Genomic DNA, 22,290 nt, shown 5'->3' with positions numbered 1-22,290 from the left:
AGTGAGCTTGGAAGGGGATCCTCCCTGAGTTGAGCCTTGAAATGACTGTATCCCCAGCTGACAGCTTGACTAGGCCTTAATCACCCACCTAAGCAATTCCTGAACTCCTGACCACAGGAACTTTGAGATTATAAGTGTTGTTTTAAGCCTTTATATTTGGGATAATCTGTTATGTAGCAATACTCTATGGGGCAGTTCTACTCTGTCCTATAGGGTCACTATGGGTCAGAATCGACTCGACGGCACTGGGGGTTGGGGTTATGTAGCAATAGATAAGTAATATAACATTCTAATTCATTTTACAGCATCAATGTACACATGCATACACACTTTGTTCTTGAAACAAAATACAGAGATCCTTTTTACAATGCTGGGTCACTCAACAAAGTCTTGTTCTTTGGAGGCCAGAAAGGTGTGGCTTAAGGTTGTACTCAGAGGTCATTTGGCAGCCTAGTTTCTGCTGGGAGGTGGCAGTGGAATCCATTCACTGCTCATATATCAACCAGGGTGCTATTTTTCTAGCCCAAAGGAACAGAATATAATCTTCCCTATCACTGTAGGGTGACAGCAAACATTTGGGTAAAACCTAGAGAAATCTGAACAGAAATCTTGTATAATACAAAGAGCACTTGCATTAAAGTAGAAAGCCAGAAAAAATTCCAATCCAATAAAAAGAGAAAAGCCATTTCCCTAGTAATTAAAAACTAGGATCAGGCATTTCATTAAAAGTATTAGAAGAAGCAACCCTTCTCAGAAATAACATAAATACTTAGTCATCTTGAGTCTGTAGTCAGACACTGAGAGGATCCTCTCACCCCCAATTAGTAATAAGAACTTTGGAATGCAGAAGCTGACCTCCGGGGAACAGGAACAGTGTAGAACACACAGGGGAGCATAAGAATATGTTTTTGGATGAAGAAACGGCTGACAAACTTAATGAAGAACATGGACAACTAAAGTGAAAAGAAACCTATGGACCAGAACTGAGACTATTCCTTCAGGTAATGGTTTTCACCAATTCCTTAGTGAGGGAGACATGAAAGTATGTTTCAGGGTCCTACTGAATATCCTTTGTAGATTTTCTGTGTAGAATTATGTTAACAATTAAGTTGAGTATAGAGTTAAATATGGAGTGTATATTTCCAGCCATTCTCAATAAATCCTTTTGTTCTCATTGTTGAAGAAAACCTGCATGTTTCACAGGTAGACCTGACAGGAATGGGTGTACTTCTTAGTCAGGAATCCCAGGCCAGGAATGTATAGAATGTATAAAAAATTGTTGAAGAAAACCTGCATGTTTCACAGGTAGACCTGACAGGAATGGGTGTACTTCTTAGTCAGGAATCCCAGGCCAGGAATGTATAGAATGTATAGAAAGAGATAAAGTATAAGATCTAACAGAATATTGCTTCAACAAGAGTTACTTCTGTCAACACACTGCAGACTCATTATCAGGCAATTTCAGAAAGTGCCAGGAAGTATTATATACTGAGGAAAATTATAACCAAGGTCTGGGTGAAGCTGGGCAATCAATATGGAAAGTCAGAAAAAATGTTAAGTCTAGGGCACTGCTTGGTATTTTGTGGAAACACCAAAAAATGTCAACTGGGGAGACTGAGAGATGAACGTGCTTTGGAAAATAAATGCAAAAGGGGATTAGTTTAAGAAAAAAGATCCATATGCATAAAATTAGTCAACTCTAAAATGTTGATAGTTTATGATTTATATTGCTTGGAAGAAAATATCCCATCGTTGATATAGGAGATTGTTAGTTCAGGACAGTATCAAAGCCAATGCATTAAAATGTCAGTATTTCCTTGCCAGTATTTTCAGCAACCTTGAATCGGAAACCCTGGTGGTGTAGTGGTTAAGAGCTACAACTGCTAACCATAAACGTCAGCAGTTCAAATTCACTGGGCGCTCCTTGGAAATGCTATGGGGCAGTTGTACTCTGTCCTTTAGGGTAGCTATGAGTCAGAATCGACTCGATGGCAATGGGTCTGTTTTTTTTTTTTAAATTGATAGCCTCAATTTAGTAGACTGGTGGGTCTGGCGCCCAGAAAAGAGAGGTTAAAGAAGAAAAGAAGGGGGTGAACTTGCTATCTTTTAGGGTGTTCTGGCATCTTCCACATTGTGTATTTTTACAGTTTTTAGTGAAACTAAAGTTTTCATTAGCCTCAAAGTCACCAAGGGAATCAGATTGGGGAGTGAAGGGTCGTGGGGGCTGGTGACAAGGTAGTGAGGAAGGGAAATGTACCAGCTTTCTCTTGACAGTGGTGGTGAAGAAAATGCATGGGCCGATGGTATGTGAGGAGGGATTATACTATCACAATCCTAGTTAATTTTTTTTCCTAGTTGCTCCTTTACCCCTTTGTCCTTTGCAACTCAAGGAGTTAGGCCAGTCGGTGCTCACTGTCTTATGGAAGTGATGTGACAAAAGAAAGCAGAAAAGAAAGAAAAAAAAAAAAAAAAAGGAATTCTAAACCTGGTTTTATGTTTAAAAAGCCAAGGCCCTTAAAAAAAAAGGCCCTTAGAGGAACAGAAATGACATGTAGACAAAATATTTGGGAGAAAACATCACGTTTAAGAGCATACTTCCTCCTCACTATCACTCACGAAGTAGAAAAGATTTGTTGGCTGTATCAGACACTGACAGAGCTTGCTTTCCTGATATCCAGTCCCTATACTTAAATTTAACTAGGTAGGTACCTTACCCCATACTTGACCCATGCACAACAGAGGAGTCTGACCCAGCTCCAGACACTTGGTCCTGACGTGGCTGCCAATGACAGTGGTTCCGTTTTCACTTTAACAGTGATGGTTTCAGTAATGAGCACAAGACCCAATTCTGGAAAACGAGATGCAAACATTCAGGTTTCCTCACTTTTAAGAAGAAACAGAAGGATAAGATGGCCCCTTTTCTACCTCTGGGAGTGTTGTGTCTGGATAAGATGCTTGGAATTGCATTTTGCTCCTAGCCAGATGAGGCTGTGACACACAGATGGGGCAGAGTCAAAAGAACACTCAAGAGGATCTTAGAGAAGCAAAGCTAGGGCCCTGATGCTCCTTGTGGGAAGCTGTCCTATCTCTGAACTCCTTTTCATGTGGTATTGTGAATTTTGTTGTTGTTTGAAGTATCTGAAGCTGTTGCTTTATGACTTGCAGCCAAATGCATCTTAACAGATTTACCTACTGAGGGAAGAAAGGAGCATGGAAGAGAATAGAAGAGAGAAGAGCTATCAGTGGTGTCTCAGAACAAGGGGACTGGCTTTAAGGGACTCCCAGGGTTGGAAGTTAGTCAGCCTGTTCAGCTCACCCTACCTCCACTCAGATGAACCCCACACATCTCCTATACCCACAGCATGCCAGTCTGTCCCATAAACACCTGGTGAGGATGCACCTTTCATAGCAGCCAGCATGAGACCTGAGAATTGCTCAGCAGGAACAATACCTTTCCCCTAAGCAGAAACAATATTAAATACATTAAAATACACACAGTTACACATGTATATGAGGCCAATCTCTTTTTTTAAGCACTACAGCTCGAAATGAAATCCCCAGGTGGTGCAAATGGTTAACACACTCAGCTACTAACCAAAAGATTGGAGGTTTGAGTGTACCCAGAGGTGCCTTGGAAGAACGTTTTGGCAATCTACGTCTGAAAAATCAGCCACTGAAAAGCCTACAGAGCACAATTCTACTGTGACACACATGAGATCACCACGAGTTGGAATTGACTTGAATGCAACGGGTTACGACTGCTAAGCAAAAGGTCAGCACGTTCGAATCTAACAGCTGTTCCTTGAAAACCCTATGGGGCACTTCTACTATGCCCTGTAGGGTGGCTGTGAGTCAGAACCGACTTGATGGCAACAGGTTTGGTGTTTGGTTTTGTTTACAGTTTGGAGTTACCTCTATGTTCTCTTCTTTATAGTGCGATTCTGAAAGGCAATCCCAAGTGCAGTAGGGTCAGGAAGTGTAGCTCTCCTTGATATCAAACTAGTCGCCTAAACCTGAAGACTTCCCCTAGCTCTACCCGTTTTATCCCTTTTACTTGCAATCTACCACCTTCCAGTTGCTCTCCTGTTGTTGATTGCTGTCCACCTCCTGTTACTGCCTTTTTGCATCTTGACACAGGTCCCAAATGACCCACCACTTGCTTCCCTCCCCTAGACCAGCACTGCTGCCATCCTTAGTCTCCTCCAGATACCTGATCAAAACACAAGGTCATTGAATGGCCACTTCCCCAATTTGCTTAATCCTCTCGCTCTGGCAGCCTTTGAAAATGATATAGTTGAAAGGTTCAGGAGCTGGGGCTGGGAGAAAGATGGGATGGGATAGTGGCAAGGTTAAAAGGTCTTTATGGGAAGAGGAATCTGACCAATTGAAGATAGAAGAGCAAAAGCTGAGGGAGAAGAAGAAATAAAAGTGCCTAAATGAGTCGGAATTGATGCGACGGCAATGGTTTTTTTTTTTTTTTTTTTTTAAAGGAAATTGATACGATGTTTGGGAATACTTCTTAGGGTCTGTCCTAGAGGAGGACCCTGAAATTAGGCTGCTGGTTGTGGCTCCCTTACTGACATCTGGTAGACTTTGGGCAAGCACTTAGCTTCAAGTCTCAGTTTCCTCATTTATAAAATGAGCATAAGAATGTACCTACTTCATAGAGTGTTGAGAGGATTAAATGAGATAATAGAGGTAATTTAGAACAACGTTGGCCACAAAGAAGCATTCAATAAATGTTAATTATTATTATTACTCTTATATACATGAGATAAGGATATAATTTCCATTCTTCCTAATTTATAAAATTACATGAGGAGACTTAAATGCTAGTTGGTTAACTAATGGAACATTTCTGTGTCTTATTATAGGATTTATAATCTGTAAATATTATTCACATCACATCGGTCAAAATAAATTTGCTATGACAACACCACATTAAGCGCAAACCAAACCCATTGCCCTCTAGTTGATTTCAACTCACAGTGACCCTATAGGACAGTGTAGAACTGCCCCATAGGGTTTTCAAGGAGTGGTGGGTGTATTCAAACTGCTGATTTATCAGCAGCAGAACTCTTAACCATTATGCCACGAGGGCTCTCTTATAATTTACTTTCTCCCTTGTCACTTGTAAATCTCTGGCTTCTATATCTGCCTGCTACTTTCCACCTCTTCGGTACACACAGCGTAGAATATCAGGAAACAATTATGCTACCTCTAAATTGGAAACCCTGGTGGCATAGTGGTGAAATGCTACGGCTGCTAACCAAAGAATTGGCAGTTCGAATCTGCCAGGGGCTCCTTGGAAACTCTATGGGGCAGTTCTACTCTGTCCTATAGGGTCGCTTTGAGTCGGAATCTACTCCACAGCACTGGGTCTGGTTTGGGTTTAAGTGTAACATGTTAATTCCATTAAAACGTTACAGCAAAGAAAAACAATAGGATATTTGATAACAGTTGTAGATTGAATTGTGTCCCCCTAAAAGATTTGTTGTAAATCCTAACCCCTATACCTGTGGTTGGAAACCCTGGTGGCGTAGTGGTTAAGTGCTATGGCTGCTAACCACAGGGTCAGCAGTTTGAATCCGCCAGGCACTCCTTGGAAACTCTATGGGGCAGTTCTGCTCTGTCCTATAGGGTCGCTAGGAGTCGGAATCGACTCAACGGGACTGGGTTTGGTTTTTTTTTATACCTGTGGTTATAATTCCATTTGGGAATGGGGTTTTTTTTATGTTAATGAGGCAGCATTAGTCAATCTCTTCAGAGATTTAAAAGAGCAGATATTTCCACTTCAAATGGAGAAACTGAAGGGAAAAAAGGGATAATGAATTCAGCAGATTAAGCAAGCCAGCCGAGATGGGGGAAGATAGATGTCATACCAAATGAGATCGCCATGAAACCACGAAATAAAAGCTGAAAGGCGACAAGGACCTTCCCCCAGAATACACACACACACAGAGAAAGCCTTCCCCTAGGACCAGCACCCTGAATTCAGACTGTTAGCCTCCTAAACTGTGAGAAAATAAATTTCTGTTTGTTAAAGCCACCCACTTACGGTATTTCTGTTATAGCAGCACTAGATGACCGAGACAATAACCTTTTGTAAGTCATTAAATTAAAAAAAAATACCATCTGAAGTAAAATCAAAACCTGTTGCTGTTGAGTCTATTTTGACTCACAGTGACCCTGTAAGGACAGAGTAGAACTGCCTCACATGGTTTCCAAGGAGTGGCTGGTGGATTCAAACTGCTGACCTTTTGGTTAGCCGCCAAACGCTTAACCACTGCGCCACCAGGGATCCATCTGAAGTAAAGGGGTTCAGGTTTGGCAGCAATTATTAGAGTTTATACATTAATCCTAAATTTCTTTTGTTTTTCTATTATAGTATCTTTCAGTTACAGGCCCATTATTTTCCAAACGTAACTTTTAGTTATTAACTACAAGATTGATCTAAATTTCCATTATTCTATCTGCTATTCATCCACTCTCCCTGAGCATGCTAAGGGGCACTGAAATGCCTAAAGTACGTACAGGAAAGAGAGAAGTAGGAAAAAAAAGAGCTCTATAAATGAACAAGCAAATAGGCCTGGAATAATTGGGAGTTGGCTGTAGTGTTTACACATTATTTTCTATGGCTAGTAAGTGGTTTCAGAAATACTTAAAACCTGGAGAGACCCTATAACTAAAAATGTATAATTGAACTTTACATTCCTTTTTTCCAACAGCTACATCAGTTTTTTCCAACAACAACAATAACAAAAATTTCTGTTTTCCAAAGACCTAGTGTCGAGTTAAATCAGAGGTCAAGACTCCGGACTATCAGGTAAAATGAGTCAGGAACCATGATCTCCTGCTGCAGGTGGGCAGCCAGCACAGGTACTGAAACAGAGCCGCAGGCAGGCCTCCGATCCCTCAGGGAACTCAGAACCAACTGAGATGGTCATCAACCAGGGAAAAGCAATCCCTGTCTCACCAAACAGAATTGCACTTGTATGAAATGATGCATAAAAGAGATGACAGAAGGCCTTTCCAATTTGTGATCTGAGAGGGAATAGGACTTCTGTTTCTATCTTTTTTTTTTTTTCTATCTATCTGACCATTAGATATCTTTGCACATACTGAAAATACTGTGATGGATAAGGCTAGCTCTAGCAAGTCCTTGAAAAATTCTTTTCCTCTGGACAAACAGTACAAGTAGAATTCATTTTCCATATTCAGGATCCAGGTTCTATGAATTTTATATTTAAATGTGCCAAGCCAACCCTAAAGGCCTCACAGCATGGAGCTGAGTGCTTTGAAGCTCACTTTAGTAGAGTATGGACCCATGTGTGTAATGTATGCATTTCTTGTAAAGTGTGAACTCAGGGCCAGGGTTGAAGATATGGATCTACATCGCAGCACACCCAGGGATGCTGTGATGTGGGTGAGCAGGAGCTCTGTTTGTAGCAGAAGCAGTTAAATCTCATTAGAGAGTAGATGGCTGCCCTCAATGAGGGCTGGTCCCCAGCATCAGGACCCACCCAGGCAACACATCAGTCGGGAGGAAATCAGCGTAAGGAGAGAGGTTTGGTGAGTTCCAGTTAGAACTACTGAGGGCCCCTCCAGTTGTTGGCAAAGAGGACAGGGCAATGTGTGACAGGGAGGGCTAATTTTTTACTGGAAAATCTTTTGTTTTCTTATTATAAAATCTTTACATGTTCATTGTAGAAATAGTAGGAAACACAGATGAAAAAAATGAAGGAACAAAATATACCTAGCATCCCACCACTTGGAGGTAACTGTTGATAAAAAAAAAACAAAAAACAAACATGGCTGTAAATCTTTCCAGACCCTTTTTTATAAATACATGAATTTATTATATATGCATTATATATGTATTTATTTATATATATGTAATATATATTATATGTATATATTTATATATTCATGTTATATATATATATAATATAAACTAGTCCTCATTTATCGACTGTCTCATTATCTGACATATCCCATTTATGACAGTAGTAAAAAATCTGCTACCCAGCTATTTTTTTGCATTATCAATATATGTCTGACAGTAACAAACACCCAGGTGTGAGACGAGAGTAACCCTGGCTGTGATAGTTAATGTTATGTGTCAACTTGGCTAGGCCATGATTCTCAGTGGTTTGGTAGTTATGTAATGATGTAATTTGGCAGCTATGTAATCATGTAGTCACCCTGCATTTTGTGATCTGATGTGGTCCTCCTCCATTTTAGCATAACTCCAGTTTTTGCATAAGCCACCTGGTTTTTAGAACCATGTCAATAAGTGAGGAATGGGTGTGTATATATAAATATATATTATGTATATATATAAACAAAAATGGAACATTTCTCTGTGATCATCTTTCCCTGTCAATAAATTTCAATTTACAGTATCATTTTTAATGTCTGATAGTATTTTATTATATTAATGCATCCTATTTTTTTTTAATTTGTTTAATCAAATCCCTGTTGATTATATAGGTTTTCAAAACTCTACTGGAAATATAAGTTATTTACTAATTTTCACTACTGTAAACAATACTTGGAGGAATTTCCTTGTAATTAAGTCCTTTGTTATTTCATTAGGATAAGTTCCTAGAGATGGAATTGGTGCGTGGTATGTGTCCAAGATTATGCATATTTAAAGGTTTTTGGTATATATTGCCAAATTGCCTTCCAGAAAGGGTGCACCCATTTACATCCAGAGAGTCTATTTTGAGCGCAGCATAAAGCTTTGTCACTAGTTACTCTTGACTCAGCTGCTATTGGGCTTTCAGCCAAATTCCTAGGGAGAAGAGTGGAAACCGGAGTACACTGAAAAGCTGTGCCGGCAGTGACTCAGGACACCACGAGTGGCTTGATGGAGGAGTGCTGAGCGCCAGTGGAAGAGGCGTCTCCCACCTTAGCACAGCAACAGGTGAAGGGAAGCGTAGCAGGATCAGCAAGTCCTAGGACTGAGATGGAAGCAGTAAACTCTGCCAGGAGGGGCCAAACCAGGTCACAACTTGGAGTTGACATGGAGAGCATGGGATCTACCGGTCCATGGGGAATGGGGACATGTGAAGAGGGGACTTGTACTGGTCACTTGGGAGTGTGAGAGATGTCCCCAAGGATCTCTGAATGATCAGGGAGGGACCGTGGGCTGGGGTTCCAGGGATTTCTCTGCAGAGAGCCTGAGACCACTGCGATTACTGACCCACAGTTGTTAATTTTATCCCTGGGGCTTCCAGGGCCTGGGAAAATACAGGTTATGCTAGGGAATGAGAACAGAAGGGCTGATAGCCTTTGCAATTTTTACACAGTAATAGAAGATGCTATTTGATTTTGGTTCTTTGCCCAGCATAAGAGATCCCAGGGGGCATACTTAAAAGGAAAGCCAAGCTAATCTTAAATGAAAAATAAAATGTTTTATTTTATAAACATGAAAATTCTGTGGCACTCAGTAATTTGGTTTTTTTTTTTTTTTTCAGTAAAACGTGTTGGCCACTAAACTTCTGCTACATCATATGGTAAATAAAACAGGTTAATTCCTCTTGGGAGAAGAACTTGCATTTCATTTATCATTGGAAGATTTTGAAAGAACTTTCAACAGGAATCTTTCTAAAGAATGTAAGCAGTGGTCTCGATTTAGCGGTAGATGCAGCATATTGGAAATGGTAACGGCACCTTCACTGTTGTCCAGAAAGATGCTATTATTCAACTAATTGTGTTTCAAGACACTCATAGAACACCATTGTCCTTGGACCTTTGCTTCTCAGATCCAAGATATATATCAGAACAGTCACATTGATCTTGATACAAATCTTGTCTGTGAAATAAATAATATGTTGTAGATTAAAAAAACAAAAAACTCGTTGCTGTTGAGTCGATTCTGACTCATAGCAACCCTATAGGACAGAGTAGAACTGCTCCATAAGGTCTCTAAGGAGCAGCTGGTGGGTTCAAACTGCCGGCTTTTTGGTTAACAGCCAAGCTCTTAACCACTGTGACACCAGGTCTGCGTGTTGTAGATCTGAGTGAGGAGTTAACAAAATTTTGTTTGGCTTCTTTGAAATGTAGATTTAGCTGCTAAAGCTGGTTCCAAAAGTAAACAACGTTTTGTACCTTTGCCCAAGGTAGTGAATAAATTTCTAACAAAACAAATAATTCTTTCCCTGGGGTTGTTTCCTTCTATCTTCAAGTGGTACCATGGTGAATGAATGACTTCATAATCCCTCTCACTATAGCCTATCCAGTGAATGGTTATGGAAAAACAGGCCTTACCATCTATCACTGGTTTTGGCTGAGAACTTTTGAGGCGCAGCGAGGGCCGGAAGCGGGTTCGGTCGTTGAAGCTCCAGCTCTTCTGCACTTTGGTGGGGCTGCCCTCGGCTGTGATGTCGGTGCTCGGGGACCTCCTGTCACCTACCGAGGCTTGTCTGCTCTTAATACTCTGGCCCCTCGGGCTAGCCATGCGCACTCGCTCCTTAAAACTTAGCTTCTGACTGTGGAGAACAGAGGCATGATTATTCCATTTCAAGCAATTTCTTCCACTCCACTTGGGTAAATAATTTGATGAAACTCTAGATGGTTATTAAACGTTTTGATAGATAAAATGTTTTCAGTAAACAGGAGCATAGCAATGCATTTTTCCCCTTATTGAAAATTTGAGCTTTATTTAATCTCTATGTTTATATTCATTTGAAATTAATCTCATTCTACAGGTATACACACTCCTTCTTGAATTCATCATAGAAAGGACTGAGACAAAGTACAGCAGTTTGTACACAATTGCACTGGAAACAACCAAGAACTGGTTTGGCGTTCACTTTAGAAAAAGGTGGGTGATTTTAGTTTTAACCTCATCTCTGGAGATTAAAAAAAAAATTCTTATTTCGGAGCATATCTCTCTGTAATTTCTAAACATTTCTACTGGAAAATCGGGATGACAATTTCATATATATTTACATTCTGCATGCATTTTATATTTCAGGCAAGATTATGATATCCATAAATTCATGCAATTTCATAGCAGTTGGTAGCACTGCATACATAATATTAAACACACGACTCTTAACATCACATTTCTTTTATGCTTTCATTCATTCTCGTGAGACAAAAACAGGCAAGATAGAACAGCTCCAACATATAATGAATGTAATGACTGATTAACGGAATGAGATGTTATGTTTGCTAAGACAATTTCCTGCTATTAAACAGGTTATTGATTTTGCTGTGGCAGCTACTGGTAAATTATATTTGTCCAGCCATTCGGTTCTCAGATGCCAGCTAAGATTGAATTCCTGTGGGCTGATAAAGGAAGCATTACAAACAACGGCAGCAACAAAATCCAAAGTGTACTCCATACTTTCCTAACGAAGAGATGTGTTGTGATGTGGTAGGAAGTGCATGGTGGGGTCAGAGAGACCTGGACTGGGTTGGAATCCGAGCTTTCCCTGCCTTATCAGCCAAGTCACTTCACCTTTCTGGGTTTTGGAGTCCTTATCTCTAACACAGAGATAAAAATAGCAATATAGCTAAGTGATTTTTGTGAGGATCAAATGAACTGTAATGAGTATGTGAACTGCCTGGTACATGGTAAACGTTTGATAAAATGTTTGGTTCCCTGGTTGAACAACATGATGAACAAAATGTCAGCTGTACCTATGAAAATTGTCAAAGTGTCAAATATTCTGTTCATATATATTTGCCACACACAAGAAAAGTAAAAAAAAAAAAGTCTGGTTCCCTGCATAGACTGTTGAGGTTGACCCCACATTCAGCGTATGCATATGGGGATTATTTTCCATTCCACAGGAATGTTGTCATGTGTGAGAAGCTTTGTGTACCCATTTTGTTTGTCTCCTTGTTTCTTTCAGAAACTACTTGTGATATTCATTAGATGGTGACACTGTTAGCAATGTGAGAGACCCAGGACTCCGCAGGGCCTAAAGAAATGATGGCACAGTGGGCTTGACGGGGAGCCACTTGGAGCGACCACTTTGAGATACAGAGACCTGTTGTCATGGACAAGAATTATCTGAGATGAAGTGGAGGCCTTTCCTTTTCCACTTACTGCAACGTCCACTGTCCCAAACTGCAGCTTGCCAACAGCAAATGTGTTTAGTGGATTTGTGTTTTGTATAAGAAGAAACAGCAACATTTATTTTTCCATGCCTCATTGTTTAACAAATGAGATTCTAAGAAGACACCACATTTTATGGGTGTTTATATGAAGACAAATCAAATCGTGAACTACGGTGGTCAGAGAGTCCTGGTAACAATAAACAAGTTCACCATGCAACTGTCAGCTCCTCTTCTGAAATGCAAACACGGCTAAGTCTAGCACGATTAGCCGAACGGCAACATGCAAAGAACGGGCTGGGCAGTTTTGCGATGGGGTCAGGTGGGTTCAAGAGTTCTTTCAAACAATTCCATCAGTCGAAGGATTTATCTGTACTCCACGAATGTGATTAAATGATAGATTATATTAAACAACAGCAACAATAACATCATAAAACTGCATCTTTTTATTCTCAGGCTGGGTTCTCAATGTCATCCAAAAGCCTTCAATTAAACAAACACATCAAAGGGATAGTGCCCAAAATGTCTATTTTTTCCTCAGCTTTTTCTTTTTTTAAATTGTAAAAATTCCAAATCTCTTTTTAGTTTCAGCACATCTGTTCCATCACTTAACATTACCATGATCTGCCCCCCTTTCTTTAGTATTATTGAGTGGCTCACGTTGACATAGCTATCTTTACAAGTGTCCTCACTCTGCCTTTTCTGATCCTATTGCCTTTTCTAGAACTTTCTAGAACTACCAGGTACTGATTATTGTGGAAGGCTGGGTTTGGTTAATACCAAATTATTTTCTCAAACTTTCAAGATATGTCTTTCTTATGCCAACTAAACAAACAGGAAACCGGTAAAAGCATCATAGCATCATTTAAAATGAACCTTATTTTTTCCTTCTTAAAAATTTCAATTACTGAAAACCAAAAAATATCTAAAATGAAGGCATAAGCATCAAATCCACCATGATTTATCTAAAATAACAAAAGTGTGTTTTAAAATTGTTCCTGTGAAAACACTTTTTAAAATTACCCCTATAAAACATTCGATATTACCTTTAAGAATGAATAAAAATGGGGAAAATATTATTCTCCAAATCCCAGTAGCATTTAAAAAGTATTTAAAGGTGATATAAATTAGTTCTGGATATCATTTACCTGTTCATCCTTCTGGACTATGACTATTTGCCAATGTCTAATATTAAACAAAAATTCTCAAGAACGATTTTAAAAATGAACTCAACGTCTTACACACTAAATTAGAAAAAATGCAATGTTTTCACTTCATTTTGACATAACTGTATGAAAGCTAAAAATAAGATCCTAATCCAGAACTTTTTAACCAGGCAAAATTTTCTTCCCAAAGGCAAAGATCTGTTCTTGTGTCCTCTTACGAAAAGCTCCTTTTTACTAGTTTTCTACTTCCTCTCCCCTTTGGAAATCAACAGAGCATCTTGATTAGATGGCTATTAAACTGATTAGGTAGCTATTATTGAAAACACACATTGATTAAAAATATAGACTTTCCCACTGGCACATTAGTTTTCATTATTTTCTTGCTTTTCTCTTGTGGCATCTTACAAGCATGATTTTTCAGGAAGATTTATGCAACAGTGTTTTTAGGAAGAAAGCCAGGAATTATGCCCGGGAGACCAAGAAGGTCTCTCTTCAGAGAAAGTAACCAAAAGGTCACTAAGGTCATTGATTGGAGCATCTTTCTTAGCATTCAGTCCCGCATCCCCAGCGGAGGACTGTACTTAGGGGAGCCTGCACAACCGCTCTGCAAGGGAATTCTTCCCTCTCTAGGAACCAGATGTGCGAGCTGTTCAAATGGCCCAGCATTTAGTCTATTACTGGATATTCCCTGCCAGGGAACTCTGTGGCTTCATTGTAACCCCACAGTAATCCTCTTGGATTTAGAATGCTGTAGTTATTGTAATACTTAATTAGGGTTTCAGCCCTTCACAGGATAAGCATTCTACAAATTCTCGCCTCAGGCACAATATGGCAATTGAGCTATAACAATCCAGTGCGGGCAGCAGCTCAGCAGTTGTCCATCCACAAGGGGGCGCCAAGGGGCTGACTGCCAGCACTATGCTGGACCCTGCCTATTGCCCCAGTGGTAGAGAGTATCAAAGCAGGCAACAGGCAACAAAGTAAAATTACAAGCGGGTTGAAAACCTCATTCAAGAAGTCCCTAGGAAGAGTGAGTCTCTGAACAGGGCTCAGGTGAGGGTGGCGGTGTAACCCGGTCATGCACCTGAAGTTAGTTGGCATTCTCAAATCTCATGTCAATAGCCGGATGCTGGGTACCTCTGCTTCCGTGAGGTGTACACTCTGAAGAGCTTCTGCTTATTACTACAGAACTTACTAGGAGTGAGGGAAATAGAGCAGGGCATTACTAAGCATTTCACCACCAGGAAAGTGCTTAGGGATTTTTTTTTTCTTTTTCTAAAAATAAAGCCATTTGGCTTTACTGTTTATCGTATATAAATACACAGACTATGTTAGCAGTAAGCACTAACTCTGTAGCTTAATTGTGCTGCTTGAAATATATCTGATACTCTTAATGGTTACTTTCAAATAATTAGATTTGAAATAGGCATTACAAACGATGGCAGTCTATGTGCCAACATCTGTTTCACATGAAAATACCTATCTATGTATGTATATATATGGATAGACATGTTAGAATACAGCAGCCCTGGTAATAAACATCAATACAACATAGTATAAATGATTGAGGAATAAAATATTTCAGGACTTTAAAAAACAAATATTTCCAGAAATCAATGTAGTAGATAACATTAATTGCTTTGAAAAAAAAAGTTATTGATTTGTGTGAAAGATCTGCAGTTATAGTTAGTCTAGGTAACCAATTATCAGATAGAATACATGTTCAAAAAGACAGAAGAAAAAATTCTTGGTTACTAGTTTATTAAAAAAAAAAAATTAAGTTTCTTAAGTCCTACGATGTGTTTTTTAAAGTCTAAACGTGTTCCCTCTATCAATACAGGTGAACAGAAGGATAGACCATTTTGAAAAGATTGTTTCTGAAACAATCTACCATTTTGTCCATAAGGACACAAGTTGACTATGCTAAAAAAAGAGTCTAGTCTTACTGGGTTTAGTTTAACAACACATGCAGATCATTCATTGCACACAGAAGGAAGAAAACGTAAATACTGGAAAATAAATGCAGAAAAAATCTAAAAAGAACACACAGCCATATCTACCACTGTTCTAGAGTTTTCTCTCAAGAGTCACACACTTCATCAGAAGGCCAACCAAGAAGGAGTGGTTCAGATAAAGCACTCAGCAGATCATAGCACAAGACTAACGTAATAAACATATCATTTGTGCTTTAACTTCTATGACATGCACCTTTATAACAATCTTAGGGATACCTGTTAAAGCAACTTTAGATAATTTACTAAGAAGCTTAAAAGAATTCTGTTAATGCTTTATAAATTGTGGCTAAAGCAGCTTAGCACATGAAGGGGTCATATAGGCAACCATTGTTGATAAAGGAGACAGGGTAAGCCGAGACAGTGTATTTTTATGCACCATAAAATTTATACAGTGTAATTATTATTACAGACAATTCCCAAACCTCATATCGTACGATCTACTCTTATAGTAATAAAAACTTAGCAGGCAGGAAGAAGTTAAATCCTTCTTTTACCAATTGAATGACTAAGTGAGAACTAACTATTTGATGACTAACCTTCTGGTGAAGGTGGTAGGGAGGAAGGGAGGAGGACATAGGACCTCGAGATGAGGACACTGGGTTAACATGGTCAGATGGGTAAATTCTATTCCCTGCAAATTATAATTTATACCTCACTTAGTATGAGATTAGAACTGTTTTAGTGGGAAGAGAAAAACAAATGGGTAATTAAATGATGCTAAGGAAGTTGTATTTATGGTGCAGGTAGAAAGAGAACAGAGCTGGCTCAGTTGAGACTAATAGTGATTTGTGCCTGACCCTGTGCCAAAGAGAGTCAAAGAGACATTTTCACTATCATTCAGTTGGACTACATTAAGAAGCAATTCTTGTGACTGATGGTTTGTATTTTTTAAAGAAAAATTTTGAATCTGTCACAAACCCATTTGGAATCAGATGTCTTTTCTTGCCTAAGACATTGTAGATGAATTCTGTTTAAATATATCCTCGCCTTGATGCAGAAAAACAAAATTTCCTTTTCTTTTTTTTAACAAGAATATTCCAGAGCAGGGAACATTGCTAACTAAGGGTGTATATGAATGTGTGTGATGTCTCAATCCACACTGCAGAGAGAAGAGCATCTCAGTATGGCCCAGTCTACAAGGCCCTCTCATTTGGAGAAAGTGCCAGGCACCACAGAGATTTACTCACTGGTAAATTGAACTACTCTATGATCAGGTTACCCCCAGTTCTTCAAACCATAAAAACTAGGAAGAAGGAGGTAGGAAATTTCAGGCTTTGAGATACCTGAAAGATGACAGAGTTGGCCTCTACTTGGGTTGAAGCTTGTTTATTCTGTTTATCTGAATCACAATCAATAACCCAACGGCAGTAAATGGCTCTGTACTTGGGTGGTGTTAATCAGCCTATCTGCAATTGAGTCAAGAATTAATCAACAATATTCTGGATCTAGAACTGCTTTCTTCCAAGGGAGAGCTCTCATTATAAATGCATTTCCCTGTGTGCATGTTTTGCTTTGGTAAGGACAAATTTGTTATTTCCTAAGATGGTACTGCTGCTATTGCTATTACGACAGTCTTTCTGCATTCATTATGCAGTACTGAAAATTGCAATGCATATGGAATACAAGGTAAAAAAGCTAAGGCACTATTAAAATAGAAACTTCAGCTTATTCCTTCAGATTATTGCAATGTTTTTATTTTTCTCTTTTAATATTCCTTCTTTTTTCTCATTTTTGTTGCTGTTTTATGTTTACAATGTAAACTACTTGAGGTCAGGGACTTTATTATTCTATCGAAAAATGACTTATAAAGACTTGTGGAGCACATTCTCTGTCATGGCTTTATATAGGGTGACATGACAGATGGAGGAATAAAAAACTTAAGTGTATGAAGCATAAAGTAAGGTATACGGTATAGTACTATATGCCATGTTCAGTGTGGTTTTCTGCCAAATGTCTAACGACCATAGAAAACCCAAGAAATCTGCGTGTGATTCTCCTAATCACCAACCCAGTTCAGTCGTTCTGTGCATATTGGAACCTACATGTGAGTTACCTTTGAAAACCTCAGTCATAAACATGCAGAATAGATTTTAACATTTTACATATATGTGAACATCATGACATTTAGAAAATTTGGTTGGTAGCCCTTGAATTGTGACAGGTGATGAGGAGGTTTGTTTTTGGACTGGGGAGCAGTAGCTCAATAATTACACATTAATTTTGTCTTTGTTTTCCGCCTTGCTAACATTCGAAAAAGTGTAACATCACTGAGTTGGTCTAGGGTGATTCCTCACTCAAGACTGCTGCAGGGATTTTGCTTTTCAAGCACCTACTAACTTCCCCTTTATGTGTCGACAACCTTGTTTTTGAAGGATGGAATCGAGGCAGGTTCTCAGGTAGCGATAGCATTCACCCCAAAGGTGGCCTCTGTCCTTAGAATGTGGAGACAAATCACCCTTGGAGATAATTTATAAATTATTATAAAAAATTATATTATATATGATATATATCATAGCTAATAATGGCTATGATTTATTTTGTAGTGCCTTTTTTTTAAAAAAGTAAAGCTGTCACAAAAAAAATGATGGTGGGATCTGCATGGAGTCTAGATAAAGGAGGGCTAAAGGGTCAGAATCGATTAGCCTGCCTATTTCAGTGTCCACGCAAAGAACGCCCTGAGTCTAATGACGAGGACATCTCTTCGGGCAGAAATATATCTCTGAAGTGGAGAAGAGAAACTCTTAAGGCTACTAAAACTTTCTGGAAATATCACCCAGGAATATTCAATGCCCTTTGCTCTAACTCTATGTCTACCAAATAAGAGAAGAATCTTTAATACCATCCCTTGTGTAGGCCTACCTACCCAGGAGAGAGTGCCCGATGTTTGTCCCACTGTATCTATTCTATCTCCCATCATAAATGAATACATATATGTTTTGGTTTGTGAATTTTTATGTTATTAACAGTAAGCAGAAACAGATTACCTAAAGGCTCATCACCCCAAGTAAACCTTCACAACTAGTTTCACTACTGTATAAATAAATATATTATTATTAATGTTTTTACTGAAACAGTAAAAAACTAAGGGAACAACTCCTGGACCTGCATTGACCCCCACTCAGGGACTGACTCTGAGCAGGGGGATTCCTTTGTTTCCACTTTATTGAAGCAAATGACAATGATAGGAAAAAAAACATACACACATGTTCCTTCTTCCCTTTTGGGCACCTGGGCTTCTCCTTCTGCTTCTCCCTCTGCCACTCCTCACAACATCAGTGCTGGAATGTTCCTGGAACTATTCTTCAGGGCTTTCCTTCAATATCTGGACACTTTCTGACACTCTCTAACACAAATCAATATTCTCTTTCACCTCCTATTCCTTCTAGGTCTAACTCTACTATTTAGTCTGATTATGCACTATCTTCTGAGGCATTAAAGAGTGAAGTTTTTGGGAAGGTTATTTTCGTCCTAAAGGATGGGGGCTCAGATCATCAGAGCAAACCCCAATGGGCTGGAGATGTCACAGACATATTGCTCTCAGCTCCTGTACACAGTGTTCCTTTTGCCAGTAAAACAATTTCTCAGCCCAGAAGAAGGGCCCAAATGAAGGGGCGTATGTCTTATATTGTTTCCAGGGACTATAACATCCAGAAAAAAAAAAAAAAATTCCTTTCTTTCATCCCCTAGATCACTGAATTCTAACACTTGGATAAGACTTCTTTATGGGAAAATAGCAGCGAGAAATAACCAAAGACAATAATGATTACTTTTCTCCCTAGAATTTTCCATACCCTGCAGATTTTAAAAAGCAGTGAGTGAGTTAGGGGAAGATACTTCTGCTCCCAAGTTACAAAAAAAAAAAAAGAAAAAAAAGAAAAAAAATCAATAAAGCAGCAATCTTTGCAGGCAATCTTATGAAAGGTCACTTTTAATCATCCTGTATTTGTTGATCGATTTTACTCATATAAGACACATTTAAAACATCTGTTAGGCACCAGATTTATAAACAAACATGTAGCAGAAGAGAAATCACAAACCTGCTCGACGCTTCCCCTTGTTCTTTCCTTCAGGTGCGTGCAGACGGAAGAGAAATGATGATAAACTGATGAATACATTTACAGCACTTGAGAATGGCCAAATTGGAGATTGGGAAATCAGGTACCTTCAGCACCCATTTCAAGCAAGAGCCACAAAAGCAATATTCTTTTTTAAAAAGGCACTTGACTTTCTACCATATTCTTTGTGGCACAGACCTGAAAAAGTACATTAACTTCTAAAACCAATATGGTCTACATGTAACCAAAACCCATAGATTCTTCTTAGCCAAAGTTATCCTTGGTTAAGAAAAAGTGTTTCTGATCTAACTGGCATTAGCAAAAGCACTTAGAACAATGCTAGTTACACTGTAGCGGTTGTTCCTGTGCTTTAGGTGGACATCTCAGTTTCTTAATCCGTATTCATGTGTGATTGTGGCCTTGTACCTCAGTCACTTGTTGAGGCAGATTTTTTTTTTCATATTGTATAAAGTATGAATTGCCTTGCAGTAAATTTGGCACATAGAAAATCTATTAGAACTCTTCCAGCCTACTGCTGAGTGGCATGTTTAATGACTCAGGTTTCGGCAACATGGTATAGGGGGCACATCTGAGTCCCTCCTCTTTGCAAATGAGCTGTGTATCCTTGGGCATCATTTTCTGTGGGTTCTGCCTTTCTCGTGAATAAATTGAAGGCACTGGACTAGCTAATCTCTAACTTCTTAAGGCACTATGTGGTATCCTTGGAGTTTGAAAGTTCCTCATAGCTTCATAAAATATCTGACTCATTCCCTAAAATAACACATTTACCTGTGTTTCGCCCTTTGCATAGCCCGCACTCCCTTTGATAAGAATATCAAGACAAATACTTTCCTTATATAAAGCCTTCTGCTATTAGAACCAAACTTTGAAATATCAACTGCTAAGACCTCCAAAGTGTATGGAAGAGGCAAACCAGAGCAGAAAAGAAAGAGAATAGGAAATGGCTGGGCTCTATCCCTGGCAGATCTGAGTGGGTATGGCATGTTTCCCTCTCTCTCTTCTTCCTCCCTCATCCCTGGAACAGTTGCTTCTCAGAACTCTTTCCCATCCTACTCCCCAGGATAAAGTTGTGGAGTCAAAGTACCCCACTGTATCTTTAATACTGTGGGGAGCAAGAAGAGCACAGGGTTGGTGCCTTTCTATGATGATCATAAAAATGAGGATGAAGACTATGATGACGACGACACTGATGATGATATGATCTCTCCCCTGGCAACCTATTTAAAACTGCATCCTCTGATACCCCCTAAATCCTTCCCTTACTTTACTTTTCTCCTTAGAACTTACCACTTTACTTATTATTTTTAATTGTCTATTCCCAGGGTCCCTTGAATATATACTCTATGAGAGCTGGGATTTTACCCTGTTGTTTTCTCGCACTGCTGCATTCCTAGAGCCTGGCACAGTGCCTGGCACATAATAGGTGCTCAATGAATACTTGTTGATCAAATGCATGAATGAATGAATTCTCTTTCTTTCCAGAAGTTATTAAATCCCAAATGTAAAGGGAAAGGCAACTATGTAAACAAAAAGAAGTTCCAGTCTGCTTCTCATGGCATTACTCTGCACTCAGTAAGCCAGTGAGTTATAAATATAAAAATATCCCTCTAAACCATTGTGAATTATTCTCCTCACAAATCTACAGACTTGATTAAAGCAGGTTTGCTTTCTAAAGCACAGGTTCTGAACTCGGCTTCAGGGAGTATATGAATACATTAAAATTGTATTCAAAGTTTTGATATTTTGTGCATTGAATATTTTTCTTGAGAAAAAGTCCATAATTTCCATCACATTCTTGGTGGTTTAACAAAGAACAGCAACAATGACAAGAACCACTGCAATTTGAAACAATGAAGTATGCTGGAAGGAGCGATGTTAGGACATCCAGGTTCCCATGTTCTTTGCCAGTGACTGCTGTGTCCTTCTGGACAAACAATTGTTGTTCAGTAAATGGAGCTGAGACTCAGAAGTTAATGAGAGGTGCAGGGAAAGGAGAGTGAGGGAGATGGTTGATAGTCATGGTGGGACAAGATGTATGCAGGTGTTTGCCTAAACCCTTCCATTCTCCTACCTCCACTTAAGGCTGAGAAAATATCAGAGGAAAAGAGAAAATAAAGTAACAGTTTATGCACTGGGAGAATTTGACTCACTATTTAAGTAGTTTTCCAGGCTTCTGAATGACGTTTCATCCAAAAACTGCATTAAGTGGGAAGCCAAATAATCATGTATGATAATAGACCATTCTCTTCTGTCACTTGAGAATCCTCTCTTGGTTTGCCTACTAACCTTCCCCCTTTTCATTTATCTAGCAACCTTCGTGAAGACAAGGAGAACAATTTCTATATAATTGCCTTTTTTTATTCATACATCCAAGGAATAGCTGGCACAAGAGCTATCTTCATTTTTTTTTAATATCACAATTTTGAAAGGGTCTAATACTCAATAAAGGCAATTCAAGTAAATCTTAAGATCTAAACAAAAAGAGGATTCTCAGCCACACTTTCATTCAACCAGCACTTGCGTTTCTAGCCTTTCCAAGTTTCCATCCAGCCCTAAGATCGTGGGGAGGGGAGGGGGGTGGTGGTGATGGAGAGGGGTCTATGCATATCTCTGGCCCAGGTGTTGACAAGGATTTAGACACCAACCTCTAGGAGACATGTCCCATTAGTGTTTAAAAATTATCTTGCCCAGCCCTTGTCCCTCACTTTGTGGACGGGAAAACTGAGGTCCAGGGCAAGGCAGGGAAACAATGCAATTAGTAATAATATAATACAAATATTTGTTTACAATAAATATAAATAGACAAATGCAAAAATTTGAATGTTAACTTTAAAATTTAATCTGATTAGTCCTATTGTCTCATTGTAAACTATAATTCTATTAAGATCCTGATTCTTCGCTTTTGCTGCTGATAATAGTTTGATCTGCAAACTAGATCTGCTGCTTCCCAGCCCAGTG

At 39.1% G+C, this 22,290-nt stretch overlaps 1 protein-coding gene across 3 annotated transcripts in view; it reads right to left on the bottom strand.

The window, feature by feature from the left end:
* The window catches only part of KCNQ5 (potassium voltage-gated channel subfamily Q member 5), a 620,656-nt gene that overhangs the window by 59,752 nt on the left and 538,614 nt on the right, over window positions 1–22,290 (bottom strand). For 2 of the 3 annotated variants that reach the window (XM_049895397.1, XM_049895414.1), the window contains 2 exons: window positions 19,294–19,320; window positions 10,276–10,496 (listed from right to left, as the gene is read on the bottom strand). In XM_049895397.1, the coding sequence (XP_049751354.1) occupies window positions 10,276–10,496; window positions 19,294–19,320 (248 nt within the window). The remainder of the gene's footprint in view (window positions 1–10,275; window positions 10,497–19,293; window positions 19,321–22,290) is intronic. The other variant, XM_049895406.1, reaches the window with a different exon arrangement.

Source organism: Elephas maximus, chromosome 1, assembly GCF_024166365.1.
Source record: "Elephas maximus indicus isolate mEleMax1 chromosome 1, mEleMax1 primary haplotype, whole genome shotgun sequence".
Taxonomy (NCBI): Eukaryota; Metazoa; Chordata; class Mammalia; order Proboscidea; family Elephantidae; genus Elephas; species Elephas maximus.
Note: the sequence above shows the minus strand (reverse complement) of the source record. Positions and strands in the feature narration are given on the sequence as shown.